We start from the raw sequence: 19,366 nt of genomic DNA, 5'->3' as shown, positions 1-19,366 counted from the left end.
ATCTTTATGAGTAATTTCAAAATATAGAGACGTGTAAACAATTTGAAACCAGCAGGCTTTTTCAATGTGGCATGGATATTTTCTTCTCAATAAACTGAGAGAACTGTGTGGAATTTTGTATGTAGTTAACTTCCGTGTAGGTTTGTCACCTGTGCAGTTTTCACTAGGTTTTCTGCTTTGTCCAAATACCAAACTCTTACCCCGACAGTCCAGGTTTCAGCTTCTGTGTCCGACGTTAATGTTAATTACCCCTCATCGAACTTAATGTTGCGTATTTAGCAAATTGAATGTCATCGAAGCTGGATTTGCGTCAGATTTAATTTCAAAGTTTCTTGTGAGGAATATCACTACTTGACATTATAAACAGACACCTCCTGACAGGTGCAAAATCAAATGCCAAGTACAACTGGAAGTGGTGGGTAAGCTTACTTCAAAATGTATCATTTAAATAAATGTGACAACGCCTAGATGAAGAATGAAGAATGTGAGAGAGCAGCTTTTAAACCTGTATCTCTGAGAGAAACATGTGCAATTAACCTTAACAGGGACTAGGGGAGGGCAATAAAAGCATTAGTCTAATTTTAAAAATATGCCCAGTTTTAAGGTGGCAACTGTACTTCTGTTGCTTCAAGCATGTTCAAACTGTCCGTGTTCTGATTTTTCCCTGGAGCCCCCATGGGGACTGTTCTCTCTCCCGGTAACTGGACTTTCATGAGTTTACTGCTTTAGGAATCGGTAACATCTGTCTTTGCATGGCTAAGGACATTCGTAACGTCATGGCTTCATGAAATAGAACCATTTTGTAAATGTTTAGTAAACACTGAATATAATTTAGATGCTCGTGCTTGTGCATCGTATCTATTAATTCTGTTCTGTATATTTTTTGGACACAAGTTTGTAGCAAATTGTGTTAAGCTAAAGTTTAATTTGATTAGCTAATTACAGTTTTAGGTATTTGCTAATGTAAACAAGGAAAGCATAAGTATGTAAGCCATGTTTTTTAAATGAAATCATTTGAACGGATTTGACTGGCTTTGTTGGTAATAAATCAAATTGCTGGGCAGTATGTTTGAATGCCTTAAAGATTTTATGGGGGTGTTCAGCATAACGGCTTATTAATTATGGAAAGAATTGAACATGCAACATGTGCCTTCATCCTTCACAGTACAACACAAACACAATGCTGCATATCATAAATAGAGAAGAAGCCATAGATGTTTGAAAATTCGATCAACACAAGAAAGAAATCCATAAAACCATATTATTGACATTCCAAGTAATATAGTAATGACCTAGTTTGCTTATGTAAAGAGGAGCATGTATTATCAGACTGTTCCTCTTTTCTCCTGTGTGAAATTGTAGGCAAAATATAATTTTTGTTTGTGGTCACATAACACAAAATATTTGCATATGAAGGTTATGTTTGCATTAGGTTATGTGCTGAATTACACAGGAAGAGATTAATTTGAGTAACAATTAATTCCATACAGAAGATCTTTTCTGTATGATGTGACAATGCTGTCATCTATGAGATAATATTGAACCCCTCTGGAATAAAGGAACCTCCGACAGGGTTCTGTAGACAGTGTTATTATGTAAGCAAGTGTTAGGGAATTGTATGCGAGGCCGTTCAAGTCAAAATTACAGCTTTTTGAATATGACATGGTGAAATGGCCATGACAAGTCAATCAATACATTTTTATTTTGTATAGCGCCCTTCGCAGGGTAGCCACAGTGCGCTTTACAGATTGATAAACAAACAAGAACTAAACCGACAAATAAATAAATAAACCATTAATACAATAATATAAATTTGGGTTGAAATGGCTATTGAATATGGTGAAGTGGCTGAAAAGTACAATAGCAATTGGATCAGGTAATAATAGTAACATTTCTAATAACAATCATTATTCTAATAGTACATTTTAAAACTGCCACCCACATTCAGGGTCCTACAGACAAAGAACAGTAGAATGGTAGAGGATTTTGGATTGACAAGTCTCACAAGCTTGGTATAAAATGTAATTGTCCTTTCTTTCTTTTCTGTAGATGGAAAGGTTGAGGTCACCAAGGAAAGCATGAAGCTGTGCACAATGGGACCAGGAAAAGTGTTCGGAGAGCTCGCCATCCTCTACAACTGCACCAGGACAGCAACCGTGAAAAGTAAATGCTTTTTAGTGAATATTTAACATGGAATGAGAAATGTATGCTTTTTTGGTAGCAACAGAAAGAAGGGCATATTTATATATGATGACAAGTAAGTGGTGAGAAACAGGCATTGATTTTGCTATAATTTTGATACCTTGCATGCAGTTGACCTCAAGTTAAAATGTCACTTAAAATGTCAACCAGTATGTATTTTTTGTCGAACAAAGCACACTTCTTGGTTCATTTCCATTTGAAGCCTTCTATATATGAGCATGTTACTATTCTTGAGAGATGCATGCAAAGCCCTGATTTGATTGTTCTTCTGTCAAGGTCAGAATCCAGCATGCACATGTAATGATTATTACTAGCCTGCGGAGAAATCCTTTCCTTGCCGCCTATAAGACGTTCATTTAGTGTATTGTTTTTCAAGAGTTGGGTCACAAATGGAAAATGGGGAAACACATTTGTGCCTGAAGTGTTAAGGTTTGTTTTACAAAGTATACCCAAAGGATGCCATTCCCAGGGAAATGGGTGAAGGGAACATGAAGAAAAACATTGTCGTCTCAATACAGAACTTAACTGAATTGGCAATGTATTTCAAATGTCTATTCTCAACACTAAAACAAATGCAGATTGTTGGAGTAGCAGCTGTTGCATTGTAGAATTCGATTAGGCAATTTCATGTGCCACGACTGCTTCAATTGTTTCCATATCTCAAAAAGGATTTTCTCGTTCCAGACGTTTTTTTACAAAATATTAAAATAACTGCATGGCCTCCTTGAAAGATTGTTGCAGAATTCTGAAACCTTACCGAGAGAGAAACGGTGCGTGAGACTTTAGAGAAGAGGATTTAATTATTCATGTGACAGAAGGAGATATCCCTTCCCTCGCTGAAAAAGCCTGTGCTATGTTTATTCTGTATTTAATCAGTACATACCAGCTGATCATCATTTTCAGTTAAATTTTTAATTAGATGTCCTTCTTTGTTTGACCCGTGAATTAATGTCCGTTTTAATAAGGGCTGCTAAATTATTATGGATATGTTATATTTATGAGGAGATCTAACGCAGAAATGGATGCAATCAAGGCAATGGCGGATAATTGAGCTTATTTAGCAAATTAATATCTTCTACAGAAACCCAGACCAGGCACCGTGATGCCCAATATAAAGATAAATATGTCTGGAGAGAAATTGTTTGTTACATGCTCCCTCCTATGCCGTGATTGATCATGTTTAATTGGAAGGGTTCTTTTGAAAGACCAGTCTGCATGAAAAGGTTATAATACAGTGCTCCTAGTCTTTGATTTTATAAGCCATTGAAGGATCAAATACTGTGAGGCCTTACTTGATTAATCTGTTGCCTGCCTATCACGAATTCAGTCACTCAGAAAATATCCTTAGAGCATGGCTTTATCATTTAAAATCATCCCGGTAAACGTTAGAAAAGTACGTAGACAGAGTGATGTCCTCTGAAAGATTAATCAATGAATCGTCACCGTTGAGTTCCTCAGACCATCAGAGTTCACAAATTAGTATTTATGTGTTTTACTATTACCTCTTAGAATGCAGAAATCATACTCAGATTTGAGGAATGACATTTAAAAAACAGTAGCAGCTATTTAAACACCTATACAGACACTTGTTGCTGTGAAGATGACTGGAGTGTGAAAGCCTTAGTTATGTTCATTAGTGCCTGTGGGTTTGTGCAAGACTTGACAGCACAAGTTTTCTGGAAATTGTCTGTCCGGTATTTGAAATGTGGAATAGTTCAGTTGAAGAAATTAATTAAACCCAAAAGTATATTCTAAAAATTCTGTCTTAGGCAAATACATCATGTTAAGCTCAAATAAACAGCCAATGAACTGCACTAATGTGTAAGGAAGCATATTTTCAATGCGAGTTCCAATTAGCATTTTAAGAGATTCATTGTCACCGTTAGAAAGGAAAAATAGAAATAAAATTGTTCTGAAGGATGACCGTAAAACTCACTGACACAAGCAAAACATTGTCCAGAGCTTTAGAAATGTAGACTATGGTATAGGTGGTAGTAATAATATATTATTGAGATGCGGTTTCCCTGCAGCTCACCAGTCCTCTACAGGTGCTTCAATCTTTTTAAGCACTGTTTCTGTGTCCTGAGGGTTGATCTGTTTCCAATTCCCTCTTGCTTACTTTCATTCACTTTTTATCTTCCTTTCCTGAGGTGCGATTTGACGGATAAAAGCAATTAGTCAGCATTGACTCTACACTGAGTGCACCCATTTTGGGTTGTTAACCCCCCCCATTAACAAAATCATTAACATAACATAACTCATGAATGTATAGCAAAAACATCTAATTGTCAAACTAAATCACACATCACTATCAGTTTTTCAGAAAGGGAGTAATTTCTGCTGAGAAGTCAGGGTTGGTTAGAGTGTATGGATCTGGGATTAATTGCACACAAGTGAAAAATCATCAGATGAAAAGCTACGCATTGCAGTGCTTAAAAACCTGTTTGTTCTTGTCTTGTGGATTAGTCCTCAGAAAACCGCAGGGTGGGATTGCTGGAGAGGCTTCTCTGTGGGAGGTTTTAAAACGCTGGTCATGGACCTGTAACCTGCCTGGGCTCGACTCACTTGCCAAACTAACTTTGAGCTTGTAAACGTGGGGGACATTCTCTCTAAATGAAACGCAGGATTTTGCATTTTAAGGTTGCTGGATTAAAACTCCACTTAAATTGTAGGTATGAAGGGCGAGGGATATGAGTAGGTGCTCTTCTGTAAATCAATTCACCACCTTCTTGTTTAAACGGCCTGCTTTCCGAGTAGTTTGTTGCCATAGAGACAAATCCATCCGGACTATTTATACGGGAGGGAAAGGAAAAAAAAATGCTTCCTGCAATATATCTGCTTGCAGTGCCCTTTGCAAACAGTAGACAAAACAAAGGATATTGCTTCATTAATAGTTGGCTGTGGGTCCTGTCAGGTAAACGTCTTTAAAGAAGATGCAGTTGCTTTGCCTTGGACTTGCCTTGGACTGTAGTTTTAGATTAAGCGCGCAGTGCACGATGATATGCAGGCTGAACAGTTGATAGTCCTCTTAAAGGGGAAAAGCCCAGATTAGCTGGGAAAACAAGTACAAGTCTTTTTGCTGGTTAGAAGTGAGTTTTTTAGTTTTTCGTTTGTTGTTTTTTTTGTCTTTCACTTATTATGGAACGCCACAAACACAAGAACTCGTTCAACTGTTTTTGAAGACGCCTACAGAGCTGTCATCCACAACCGTAGCTTGGCTGTTTGTTCCCTGCACTGTAAACAAGAGCTAGGTCTATCTCTTCTTGTTTCTGCATCTGTTTGTGCTTTCGTTCGTGCCCAGTGGTCCTCTTCTCTGTGTTGAGTTTGAATTAGTTATTGACAATATTACGACGTCCCAAATATGTGTTTATTTTAAGTTCAGAAAACAAGAATGTGAGTAGGATGTAGGTGTGCAAGGTCAATGGAACTGAAGATGTAGTGCTGCAGATCAGGAACTAAATGCTCATAAGGATGCATTTAGTCTGATTCTGGAGTATTATTTTGAGGGATCAGCTATGTTGAGCTACATTTTGCTTAATAATTAAGTTTAGTGGGGCAGTTAGGGTTATATTATGACCCAGGTTAGAGTCTCCAGTGAGCTTAGGCTTTCGTTAGGGTTAGGGTTCTTTGTTTCTACATAGTTAACTGAATTATTGGTGCATTTGTGTGGGCTTAGCTTGTTAAATAATGCTGGTATTGGCTGGAGAAGAGGTTCAGGCTGTTGGTGGAGGTTAAAATGGTTCAGATACCCTGCTAATTTAAAAGTTCAGATAAAATATTCAGAATTGTAATTACTTGGTGGTCTGTTTAACTTCACTGTTACCTTTGCATTTGCTTTGAATATATTATTATTTAATAATGAAGTTTAATAATAATTTTCCAGTTAAATACATGTTTGACATTAAATTAGGATTACATGTTCTTCCTGTCCAATTAGCCAGTGTAGACATTGATCAAATATTGATTTAGAAATTATTAAATACATGCTAAATTAGAGATGTCTATAGAAATCCTTATATATGACACACAATGTAGGTTTTAGTTGCAGAATGACGGGAAAATCCATCCTTGAAAGTTATTCCATTTGTCAGATGACCGATGACATCTTCTTGTCCTGAGATTATTGCAGTTTCTCTCCTGTCAATAGTAAGTGACCATTAGGGTCAATTTGAGATCACTAATTGGTCAAAGGCTTGCATTTTGACATTGTGATTTACATAATGTATACCTCCTGAAGTGGATAAATATTAGTGATGGCTCATTAATTCGCTTTGAAAGGAAATCAATCAGTAGCATGTTTCATCATAAACACATTTATTGTCATTCTCCACATGTTTTTCAGGCTTACAGAGACATCAACCTCTCAGAGCACAAGCATATTATTACAGGGTTCATTAAAGCAACATGAACTTTTAAAGAATTCGTCTCTATATATGTAAACATAAAATTGCTTCAGGGAAATGTTTAACAGATGGAGAAGACAGCTGAGGACAATCTATTGTGATTATCCAGTATCCGAAGCTTGAGGGAGTGATGTAGGATTAATAACTGAAAACACTGCTAATGAACATAATTAGCACCTATTGCTCAAATAATCTAATGTGGGCTCTGCAAATGCAATTAAACACTCTTCTTCAACTCTGTAATCAACTCTTTTTTTTAATTACATTTTTTTATTCCTCACATTATTTTCTGTAATTCCTTTTTACCAATATCACATGACTAATTGCAATGCAGCACACCCATCTGAAAACCCGTAATAAGTGGGAATCACAGAGAAGTCTCCAGAGCAGGGCTTTGAGTTCTTTTTAATTGATTTGTAAAATATAGTAACACTGAAAACCAGTCTGGACCCTTAAACATTTCATCCTATGTCTTCCCATACTAACTCTCCAGCCAGTCCCAGCGTCATGGAGCGCCTGAGACCTCTAACTGTGCAATACAACTAACGCTCAGTTGGTGTTCTCCAACCTTGCCGAAGTGCTAATTTCATCTGTGGAATGCAAAATGTGTTAGGGGCATCTGTGGTGAGGTAAGGTGACCTCCCCATGGCTTGTCTGGGCCAATTTAAAGTGTGGTTTTCCTCTGCAAACCCAGCAACTCAGCGCAAGTCCTAATCCACAAGCTTCTTGATTGCATGACTCACCTCTCGCACACCATGGAGTAGTGAACAGTTTAGACACCAAGGGAATCTTCTTAATACATTATTTATTTTCCACCTCATGACTAATACAGCCTTTCTCAAGGGTGCAGATTTTTCCTTTTCTTTACAGTGCTTCAGCTCTAGTGTTTTGTATTCTCTGAGAGACAAGAACCAGGACTGACCATTGCAACCTTTAGAGCTAGCCCTGAGAAGTCCAGGCCTCCTGTGTGTTTTGTTTGATTTCCTTCTGTGCCATGTTTTAATGGGCTTTTATTCTGCTTTTTTATTTTTTCCTGTTCATTTTTAGTAGGAACCTCTGTGGTCGTTTCACATCAACAGTTAGGATATATTTCCGCTTCTTTTCTCAAGTTCCTTCGTAATTGCTGCAACACATCACATGGCCTGTTTTAACACAGTGGGTTCAAAACAGTTGCCTTGATGCTGTCCATTTCTGATTTCAAGCCCCATTAGTCTGTAAAAAAATTTGCAGTTCATTATGAGGATGTCAGCACTCACGTTCCTGCACACTCTTGAAAACATGTAGTTACATCAAAATATTAAGTATGGAATTTACAAATGTATAGATTATATTTTGCAAGGTTCATTGATGGTTTATTTGAATTCAAAGATGCTTACTCTTATCCTTTTTACCTCAAAATTGTAACTAGCACATGTATAACATAAACCCTGATTTGCAATTCATGTCAGTGGTGATTTGTTAATGTGGTGGAAAATTAAAATTCTGCTAATTGTACTTTTAAGTTTCATTTCTACATATCTGCACAGCTATAGCTTCTGAGGGTCCAAATATAGGGATATTTCTAATAGTAATTCTGTATAATTTATGTATTTGAAAACTAAAGTCACTAACCACTGAAAATATCCTTCTGGAGTCAAGAGAACGAATTGGATAATATATTTGCGAAGTTTCCCTACTTGGATTGTGGTAATAAACGTGGGCAATTATCTCTATCACTTGGCTGCTTGTGTGATTTTCCTTCTTTATTTTTGCCAACATATATATATTTATATATGTATGTATGTTTTTATTTATTAATTTAATGCATAGTAAAGCAGATCTATCCTATTGTCTTATTTGTAGGTAATGCAATGCATTCTGTAAACGCTGTTTTCTGTATTAACTTTTATATTATTACATCCATGTATACATATTAATTCATACATCTGTTCAGTTCCTTTAGACTTCGGTTCTTTTTGTAGGCTTTAGATTTGATTGATTTTGAAATAGAATTGCCAATTCATATCAAAACATTTAATATACATATTTTAAATTGCCGTCAAATAGATTTTCTGTGCTAGTTATAATTTTTAACAGGGCTCAATTTTTGTTGAAGGAACACCTCGAGCATGCTTGGTTAGTCTCTCAGCTTCTTGTCAAGCCTCTTGTTTTCTTCCTTCTGTTGACTACAAGAAGCCTGAATTATGTCCCCATGTCCAGCTGAGTGAAGGAGCCAGGCTTTTATCCACGCAGGAGCAAGTCCTCGATTTCACCTTGTCACATCTCCTATGGAAGGCAGGTATTCAGGTGTGACAATAGCACATCCAGCAACATAGGTTTGCTCTATTGTCCTGCACATCCTTTATCTGATGTTAAAACCAAGATCCTTTCATGGCAGCAGTATGTGAGTAATGCCACAATTGGTAGAGGTTACGCACGCAGCCTAAGACGATGTGTTGGCAGTGTGCATAACGGTTAGAGCTTTTTTGTGAGAACACAACGTCCAGGGCCTGTTCCTCGGACTCCTATGTATACCAACGGGCTGCTCACCCGAGACCACGGCACAGCGCGCGTCAAGGCTCAGACGCACAGTCACAGCAGCGGCAGGAGGTTATAAATAACGGTCTACTTTGCTAATGTGCAGATATCAGTGACACAAAAGGCCATTCCAATGTTTTCCACCCAGTACATTGTTTTCAGTTGTTATATTGTTTTCAAAGAAATGTTCATGCCAAATATGTGTACAATTGGCCCTGAACTACAGTGAGATGAAAGGAGGAAATGAGTGGAGAAAGCAGGGAAAAACTGAGGAGAGTGTTAGTTTATTATGTCATCTATTAGTCATTACAAAAAAAAAGTCACTGTATAGTACACTGCTGGCCTGTTGTTGACATTGTGTAAATGTATACTTTGTAGAAAGAGATTTAGCTATCAGTCCTCCATGTGGGAATATCATTTACTGGATTTAGTAATGTGATTATAACCTGATTAAAACAACAGAAGCACAGATGGGTCACAGCTATTGAAACATTCAAGAAATGCATATTCTCTTCCTACATATGAGATTTCACCTTCTCAGAAGTGGTGCAGACAGTTTGTTGCCTGATGTGTCCTATTGCTGCTATTTGGATTTTTTTTCCCAGTAGTGTGTACAGATAGTACACCGCATCAACAGGTTAAACCATCAACTTTACAAGGCCTGGTATTTTTAGATAGTTCTTAGTTTGCAAAGTGGATATTGCACATCTTCAGAAATGGACAATGCCAGATTTGTCAGGTTAAGTAAAGGGTGAAAAATCCCAAGTCTGCAGTGGCACTAATCAAATTGTGTTGACAGCCACAAACACAGAATGACAAAAGGGAGTGTAGTCGGCCTTTAAAGTATTTTTACTTCTCTCATATCAAACTAACTAAAAATACGTGGGTTTGTTTTTTGGCCATGAGCGCTATAGTCGGCTTCACTGTACCACTTGGAGATCAGTATGAAAAAAATAATAATAATGACCCAGACAATTGTCCTTTTGCTGAGCCTGTCTATCATCCAGTTTTAATTAACTAAATAGTACCGCTAAAGAACACCTGTGATTTTCAGGTTTCGTAGTCCTCATCCGGTTGGCTAACGAGAAATAATTAAGGCAGATTTCAAAGTGGGCAGGCTCATTGTGGGAAACACTTGATATACCAGGTAATGATTAACATTATTACACCATTTGCCAGGCCCTTGCTTCTAATTGTGGTTGCAAAGATATTTTCTTCCCTTTGAGATGCCACATTCATTGGTTATGAAACTAATTACAAACCAGAAAAGCACTTACCTAAAAGAAGAACCTAAAAGTGAAATAAACCAATAATTAGTTTTATGTGTTTATTGTACGGGAGATGGGCATTTAATGAATGACAGTAATGCGCATCCTGACATAAAGTAATTTTGTCAAAACAGACTGATGGTAAAAGGCGATATTGAAATGGCTGCTTTTTGTTTAGAGCTCGGGTCGGCCCAAGATCTAATCAGGTCTTGGCTGAACCATAAAACATCTCAGTTTTCAGCTGGGAAGAAAACGATTGGTTTGTTTGGCTTCAAATATGCACAGAAGAAAATAAAATAAAATAATAAATAATAATGAGAAACCCCCAAACCTCTTGCAGTTGCTATGGCAACAATAACCATAGAAACCAAAACCTGTGGAAGACGAACGCCCGACACGAACCGCAGTCGTCTAAAAAGACAGAAAAAGCTTTCATAGATCATGCGTCTTTAGCAATATGCAGATGATGTGGTGGAGGCAGCGGCAGGCGGACCCTAACACTACACCCCCCCCACCAAACTCACCGAGCGGGCGCTGTCAGGGATGACCGTTTTTGAACTGTGTTGAAATATTCACATCCTTGGTCGAAACAGTGTTCTTCTGGGATTTGTTTAGTGGTATAAATATTGTTCATTAAACTGTACTTACCTTTTCAGAGACTTCCACCAACTTTTGACTTCCATACAACTGTATTGGTTCAAGAGTACTGTGTTGTTTTTAACGGTGTTCAAAAAGCAAGCACCCTGTTCTTATTATACTATTCAAACTGTGTCATTTGAATTCCACCTGAAGCACAATGCCCTTTGCAAACAAATATTTACATCACCCTGAATATATCTGTCGGCCTGCAGTTCTCCTGTGGAGCTGTGAACCGTAAACACTCTGGGCTATTTTTGAAATTACCAAGTCTAATTTCCATTGCAGTTGCTTGTTAAAAAAATTATAATTTTATCAGGTGACGACAGTGAGGAACTTTTCAAGTCAATATGAAAATAAGCCTTTCTGATCTGTCCTGACATGGATTAAAGCCAAACTTGAACCATTTCTATGACTTTTGTCACACTGTTAATCGAGAAAAAAGCCAACAAACATAAAAGCTGAAAAGCAATCGCTATGTAACTATTATTTATTCTATAAAGTGAGTTAAGCATTGAGCTATTTGATGTATGATTTTCTTGAGACTGTTTGCTAACTGAATTTAAATATACAGCCATAGGCCTACTTGCGGAGTTGCTTAGTGTTAGCACTGCTGATAGAGTAGATTGCGGTTTCTGGAAAGTCCCACACAACTGTTCACCATTATTGATCTCATCTGGACCATGCTGGGAAGGGTCAGTAATCCCAATCATGTTACATTTAGGGTTTCCTTTCTGTAACTGTAACTGTTGCCACCAATTAGTTTTGGTGTCTGTGTCACCTCTGGTCATTTGGTTGGGGTGAGTTGAATTCAAAGTATTCTTTTATTTTTCTAAGTGAAGGTCTGACACAAAATTGTAATGAATAACAGCAATTTCTTATAAGCCAGTTAATTATTGAATTCTTCTTACGTTTCTTGTTTTTGAAAAAGACTGACATTCCCACATTAATTGTTGTGCTTTGGCAAAACAAGTCTAAGTCTTTTATGGCTTCTACGCTTAAGAATCTATGATGTCTGAGCTAAATGCAGCTTTCATGGGATATGCTTGCATGAAAAGGAAAAAATCAGGATTCCCATACTAATGTAAAATAAACCTGAACTACAAACACAATAGCGGATAAATCGGTATACTGGTGTGTGTTGGCTTGCATTCAAAGTTCGAATGAAGTTTAAAGTGATCCAATCCAATCCAATCCAAAGTCCTCAAAGCATACGAGCGTTCAATTAGGGAAGTAGCAGGGTGTTGGACAGGAACATGAGGCTTGTTCTTTGAAGAGTCCAAAATAATCCAAAGTAAGAGATGCTGCCTCGAGAGCTATTCATGGGGCCATCCCACTGCCAGTCCTAAAGAAGCAAGAAGTACAAGCATTTTTATGCTGGCAGAACAAGAGATGCTGTCCTGCGTAAGTCTGCTTCTTTCTGCCTGACCCATATATAGTCGAGCAAGAGCAAATTTAAAGGTCGAGTCTTACGGGGGCTTCATATGATGTATTAGCCCAAAACTGCTAGCATAAACTGGTTCTTATCAAACCCTGTTCTTCTGGGGGTCAAGGTTGAACTATGGCGCAGTACAGTAGCACAGTAAGACAGTGACCTTGTTCACAGACACACGGGGAAAAATATGTAGATCTTAATTCTTCTTGTCCTGATCCCTTCAAGACTAAACCCAGCTGGTTCAGCAGGCCTACTCGTATCATTTGAGAAGGACCTATTGTAGTGAGTGACTTTAATCCACATAGCTGTAGTAAATGCTACAGCTACACCCGGAAGGGTAGGGACACAGAATCAGGAAGGAAGCACACCTACGCTTTGCCTCAGGAGATGGCAGGTACATGCCGCCACCTATTCCTCCCACAACTACAAAGCTAATTTTGAAAGGCAGAAATAGAGCTCTCCGTGTTGCTCTTCTTCCCCCCTCTTGAAACGGCTCTTTGATTAGCGTTCCTCCAGCGCACACCAGAGCCACCCTCCGCAGCTGCGCACCAGCTTTCACACCGCATGCATTCGCCCGCAGCCTCGAGATCTGAAGATCACGCCGAAGACCCCAAGGATCGGGGCCAGGAAGCTTTCTGAGGGGCGATTAGTTTGTCTCTCGGCTTTTAATTTATTTTACCCTGCCGGGATTTTGTTTTTCCTCACAACTCGGAAGGGTACTGATTTTTATATCCTCTTTAAGTATTCTGGTGAAAGCAGAAAATATCTGGATAGTTTTGAATAAAGTGTAGTCTCAAAGTGACAAGGAAAGAAAAGAGGAAAAAAGGCATGAGAGGAAAATCTAGTACTTAATTAGTTGCCATAGCAGCGTAGACTAGTGCGCTGTGCAACTAGTGAGAAGATGCCTCTGCCTTTTGATAGAGGGACGCATTTTCAAATTACACAAGCTATGCTTCATTGTAAATACAAAGGATGTACCCTAAACATTTTTTTTTCCAACCTGATATGTTTTTGGTCACGCAGACCAAATTCATTAAAAAAGGAAAAAAGAAAGGGTTCAGAATGAGGCTAAATGGAAACCTAATGAGGCATTTACACTTAAACACCCTTACACTGTGGTTGCGCTCCGATTTTTATATATGTATTAAATGCACATAAAACTTAAATGGTTTACCCAAAAGATGTCTATGCTTTCTGTCCCATGTATATGATTGACTATTTACCAGGTCAGGACTACATCCTATTTTTAAATTCATAAAAAAACAAAAAAAAACAAAAAAAAAACTAAGTTAATTCAGTTAATTAAATTGAAGTCACTGGAGCATACAGTGAGGGGAAAAAGTATTTGATCCCCTGCTGATTTTGTACGTTTGCCCACTGACAAATAAATGATCAGTCTATAATTTTAATGGTAGGTGTATTTTAACAATGAGAGACAGAATAACAACAAAAAAATCCAGAAAAACGCATTTCAAAAAAGTTATAAATTGATTTGCATGTTAATGAGGGAAATAAGTATTTGATCCCCTATCAATCAGCAAGATTTCTGGCTCCCAGGTGTCTTTTATACAGGTAACGAGCTGAGATTAGGAGCACTCTCTTAAAGGGAGTGCTCCTAATCTCAGCTCGATACCTGTATAAAAGACACCTGTCCACAGAAGCAATCAATCAATCAGATTCCAAACTCTCCACCATGGCCAAGACCAAAGAGCTGTCCAAGGATGTCAGGGACAAGACTGTAGACCTACACAAGGCTGGAATGGGCTACAAGACCATCGCCAAGCAGCTTGGTGAGAAGGTGACAACAGTTGGTGCGATTATTCGCAAATGGAAGAAACACAAATTAACTGTCAGTCTCCCTCGGTCTGGGGCTCCATGCAAGATCTCACCTCGTGGAGTTTCAATGATCATGAGAACGGTGAGGAATCAGCCCAGAACTACACGGGAGGATCTTGTTAATGATCTCAAGGCAGCTGGGACCATAGTCACCAAGAAAACAATTGGTAACACACTACGCCATGAAGGACTGAAATCCTGCAGCGCCCGCAAGGTCCCCCTGCTCAAGAAAGCACATGTACAGGCCCGTCTGAAGTTTGCCAACATCTGAATGATTCAGAGGAGAACTGGGTGAAAGTGCTGTGGTCCGATGAGCTGATGCCAAAGAGCTTGATTTTGGTCTCAACTCGCCGTGTTTGGAGGAGGAGGAATGACCCCAAGAACACCATCCCCACCGTCAAACATGGAGGTGGAAACATTATGCTTTGGGGGTGTTTTTCTGCTAAGGGGACAGGACAACTGCACCGCATCAAAGGGACGATGGACGGGGCCATGTACCATCAAATCTTGGGTGAGAACCTCCTTCCCTCAGCCAGGGCATTGAAAATGGGTCGTGGATGGGTATTCCAGCATGACAATGACCCAAAACACACAGCCAAGGCAACGAAGGAGTGGCTCAAGAAGAAGCACATTAAGGTCCTGGAGTGGCCTAGCCAGTCTCCAGACCTTAATCCCAGAGAAAATCTGTGGAGGGAGCTGAAGGTTCGAGTTGCCAAACGTCAGCCTCGAAACCGTACAAAATCAGCAGGGGATCAAATACTTTTTTCCCTCACTGTATACATTTGTACAGTTTTGTTTTGTGACTTTTACACACACTTCATGTTTTGTCATTTATCTTTTGTGTCTTGTTTTTTAACTTTATTGCAATATATTAAGTATTCTTAATGTACACTGCAAAGCCACGAAGCTTGGATACATGGATAGTGTGTTTCTACCCCTGTGCGCAATGTGTGAAGTTACTGTTCTGGCCAGATGGAGGTGTAGATCAAAGGACAATGTAATGCAGGTTTATGTGTCATTGCTTATTCAAATTGTCCAGGGCAGACTACAGGTGTTTAACAGCAGCTAGGAGCTGTAGCACATCACCTGACAGCTAATAGGTCTGATGCAATTGCAGAGGAAGCAATACCAGAAGTGTGTGTGAGCTGGCAATTCATTCAAATTACAAAAAGCCCATCAGAAAGGAAGCAATATAAGTCTTGTTCTATTAGACAGCGTGGTGAGTTTGAATGAAAAGTACCAGGCTTACAGTGTTATGCAAAGATGATGCATAAAACAATGATTATCTGATAGAATATAGATGTGGAAATTCAAAATCTGCCTTTTTATAGAGGGAAATGGGGAAATGTTAATGTCCTGCTACCTTTAATAGCAGGCTACCTGGTTTCCACAGTGCTGTGTTCCACTGAATACACAAACAATTTAGAAAATTTAAAAAACAATATCAATCTTAGCTTCTGAACCTCTGGATGGATAGTTCTGTGTTTATGCATTGGAACTGAGAATTCAGTTTAAATTGATTCTTGATTTGTTTCGGTTTGGACTGAAGGAGCCAATTTAGATTTCACTCATCGAATTTAATCAGTGGAGTTTCTCTACTTCTCAAAATGATTTCTGGCATTGCCTTAGACACGGTTACTTTTTAATTTGATCGTAATTTCCCAGCATCACTCATCCAAGAAAGTGTCTTGATTTCCTTGGCCTGAGCCATAGCAAGGAAAAACAAACTAATATATATATATAATTTATATTATATATATATATATATATATATATATATATATATATATTACAGTGAGGGGAAAAAAGTATTTGATCCCCTGCTGATTTTGTACGTTTGCCCACTGACAAAGAAATGATCAGTCTATAATTTTAATGGTAGGTGTATTTTAACAGTGAGAGACAGAATAACAACAAAAAAATCCAGAAAAACGCATTTCAAAAAAGTTATACATTGATTTGCATGTTAATGAGGGAAATAAGTATTTGATCCCCTATCAATCAGCAAGATTTCTGGCTCCCAGGTGTCTTTTATACAGGTAACGAGCTGAGATTAGGAGCACTCTCTTAAAGGGAGTGCTCCTAATCTCAGCTCGTTACCTGTATAAAAGACACAGAAGCAATCAATCAATCAGATTCCAAACTCTCCACCATGGCCAAGACCAAAGAGCTGTCCAAGGATGTCAGGGACAAGATTGTAGACCTACACAAGGCTGGAATGGGCTACAAGACCATCGCCAAGCAGCTTGGTGAGAAGGTGACAACAGTTGGTGCGATTATTCGCAAATGGAAGAAACACAAAATAACTGTCAGTCTCCCTCGGTCTGGGGCTCCATGCAAGATCTCACCTCGTGGACTTTCAATGATCATGAGAACGGTGAGGAATCAGCCCAGAACTACACGGGAGGATCTTGTTAATAATCTCAAGGCAGCTGGGACCATAGTCACCAAGAAAACAATTGATAACACACTACGCCGTGAAGGACTGAAATCCTGCAGCGCCCGCAAGGTCCCCCTGCTCAAGAAAGCACATGTACAGGCCCGTCTGAAGTTTGCCAATGAACATCTGAATGATTCAGAGGAGAACTGGGTGAAAGTGTTGTGGTCCGATGAGACCAAAATTGAGCTCTTTGGCATCAACTCAACTTGTCGTGTTTGGAGGAGGAGGAATGACCCCAAGAACACCATCCCCACCGTCAAACATGGAGGTGGAAACATTATGCTTTGGGGGTGTTTTTCTGCTAAGGGGACAGGACAACTGCACTGCATCAAAGGGACGATGGACGGGGCCATGTACCGTCAAATCTTGGGTGAGAACCTCCTTCCCTCAGCCAGGGCATTGAAAATGGGTCATGGATGGTATTCCAGCATGACAATGACCCAAAACACACAGCCAAGGCAACGAAGGAGTGGCTCAAGAAGAAGCACATGAAGGTCCTGGAGTGGCCTAGCCAGTCTCCAGACCTTAATCCCATAGAAAATCTGTGGAGGGAGCTGAAGGTTCGAGTTGCCAAACGTCAGCCTCGAAACCTTAATGACTTGGAGAGGATCTGCAAAGAGGAGTGGGACAAAATCCCTCCTGAGATGTGTACAAACCTGGTGGCCAACTACAAGAAACGTCTGACCTCTGCGATTGCCAACAAGGGTTTTGCCACCAAGTACTAAGTCGAAGGGGTCAAATACTTATTTCCCTCATTAACATGCAAATCAATGTATAACTTTTTTGAAATGCGTTTTTCTGTATTTTGTTGTTGTTATTCTGTCTCTCACTGTTAAAATACACCTACCATTACAATTATAGACTGATCATTTATTTGTCAGTGGGCAAACGTACAAAATCAGCAGGGGATCAAATACTTTTTTCCCTCACTGTATATATATTTAAATAAAACAGACTTTTGTTTCTCAGAGTATGTTCAGATCAATGTAATAAAAGCCTGAAAGTAAATCTCTTATGCTTTCAAAGTAAAACATCATCAACCTCAATGAAAAAGGAATTGCAGAAAAAGCGGAAACAAATAAAGTGGAACAAAATAAAAGCATTTAGTGGTATTGAACATCAACAAGATGGTCCTAATAGCAGAGTGAGACAAAAGTTCTGTTACTGCATTAAATCTGCCGAGTTTTTGTCAGTTTTTAAGTGGACATCATTAGGCATCTTTGCTTATTTTCTCATCTGCTTTGTTTCTGTCACTATTCTTGTGGCAGATTTCAGATTTCCTGTGGTGAGGGAAAGCACCCCAGTCTGAATAATTGCTTTTTATTATTTTTTTAACTAAGAGTATACATTTGCCCGCCAAGATAGATCATTGCCTGCCAAGTATTATTAATTGGCACAGTGGCAGTCTAGATTGGTTGGGGGCCAAATATATATATTTTTTCATAACAGCAGGAGAAACCTTAACAATGCTACTATACCATCCTTTGAGATTTAAACCCAATCACAGCATTTGTGGAACCTGCTAGTTAGATGAAGATGTGTTGATCTGCATGTTTTTATATTTGTCAGGAACCAGGAAATTTCAGCTGAAGCAGCGAATGCCTTTAATTTGACAGCATTTAATTCCAGACAGGTTGGATATTGCAGTCTGCTAAGCAGATGCACAGAAATCTATTGGCTTAGACCAGGGATGGCGAGCCTGTGCCACCATGACCAACGTGGCATGCAGAGCCGTATAGGTTGGCACACCAAGTGAGCGACTATTTGCGTTTTTTTTTCCTTGTCAGCCCACCCCTCAAGTGTCTAACCTGATTGGCACTTCAGAAAACCAGTCAGTATATTTGGCAGTCACGGCACCGGCCCCAAGTCATTGAGCAGCGCTCGCGTTATATTGTGAATATTAATGGTTTAGGTCGGGCTCTTGTACGCAGATTTTCGTAGTTATGCACAGAACTGCAGAATCCTCCGCTCCCATTGGTGAAGCTGCGCAGATCCGCACAGAACTTGTGAAAATCTGCACTTCACGGACAAGATGTTATTGTTATGGTTAGCACGCGGGGCAAAATCATTTAGTTAACAGTTATCTCCTGTATCAAATGGAGAAATGGCCACAATCATTCATATTTAACACTCTGAGAATTTAAAAACTTCATAAAGTTTGTAAAAGAAAGTGTAAATTCTCAAAAATAAATAAACTATATTACTTTGATTACATTTGTGCACATTCATGCTCACGATAGATTGATACCACTGCATTATTTTATCTTAAAACATAAGTGCCACACAATGTATATTAATCTACCAGTTATAGTTATTTTACAAAATGTAAAAGCAGTAGATATTTAAGTAAATATACCTTGAAAAAATGTTGAAAGGCACATTGGTAATGATTGAGTGCAAGTGCAAACAAAATAAACAATATGAAGGATTATTAATGCAGCCAAATGAACAAACTTCTTGTGTTTAACAGCAGGGCAATGGGGGAATCTGTGTTACTTGGTTTTGGGGGTAGATTGTGATTTTAATAGGGGTTTTAAATGTACTTTAACTTTATAATCCTCAAACTTAATGTGTGATGAAATGTGATTCATGCATTTTACTGCACTGTATCAATACTGCAACATTTAGA

General features: G+C 38.8%; 1 protein-coding gene across 2 annotated transcripts in view; it reads left to right on the top strand.

Annotated features, from left to right (window-relative positions):
- Positions 1-19,366, top strand: part of prkg1b (protein kinase cGMP-dependent 1b) — a 118,305-nt gene that overhangs the window by 40,079 nt on the left and 58,860 nt on the right. For both annotated transcript variants that reach the window (XM_066693947.1, XM_066693946.1), the window contains exon 3: positions 2,050-2,163. In XM_066693947.1, the coding sequence (XP_066550044.1) occupies positions 2,050-2,163 (114 nt within the window). The remainder of the gene's footprint in view (positions 1-2,049; positions 2,164-19,366) is intronic.

Source organism: Amia ocellicauda, chromosome 20 (assembly GCF_036373705.1).
Source record: "Amia ocellicauda isolate fAmiCal2 chromosome 20, fAmiCal2.hap1, whole genome shotgun sequence".
Lineage (NCBI taxonomy): Eukaryota > Metazoa > Chordata > Actinopteri > Amiiformes > Amiidae > Amia > Amia ocellicauda.
Note: the sequence above shows the minus strand (reverse complement) of the source record. Positions and strands in the feature narration are given on the sequence as shown.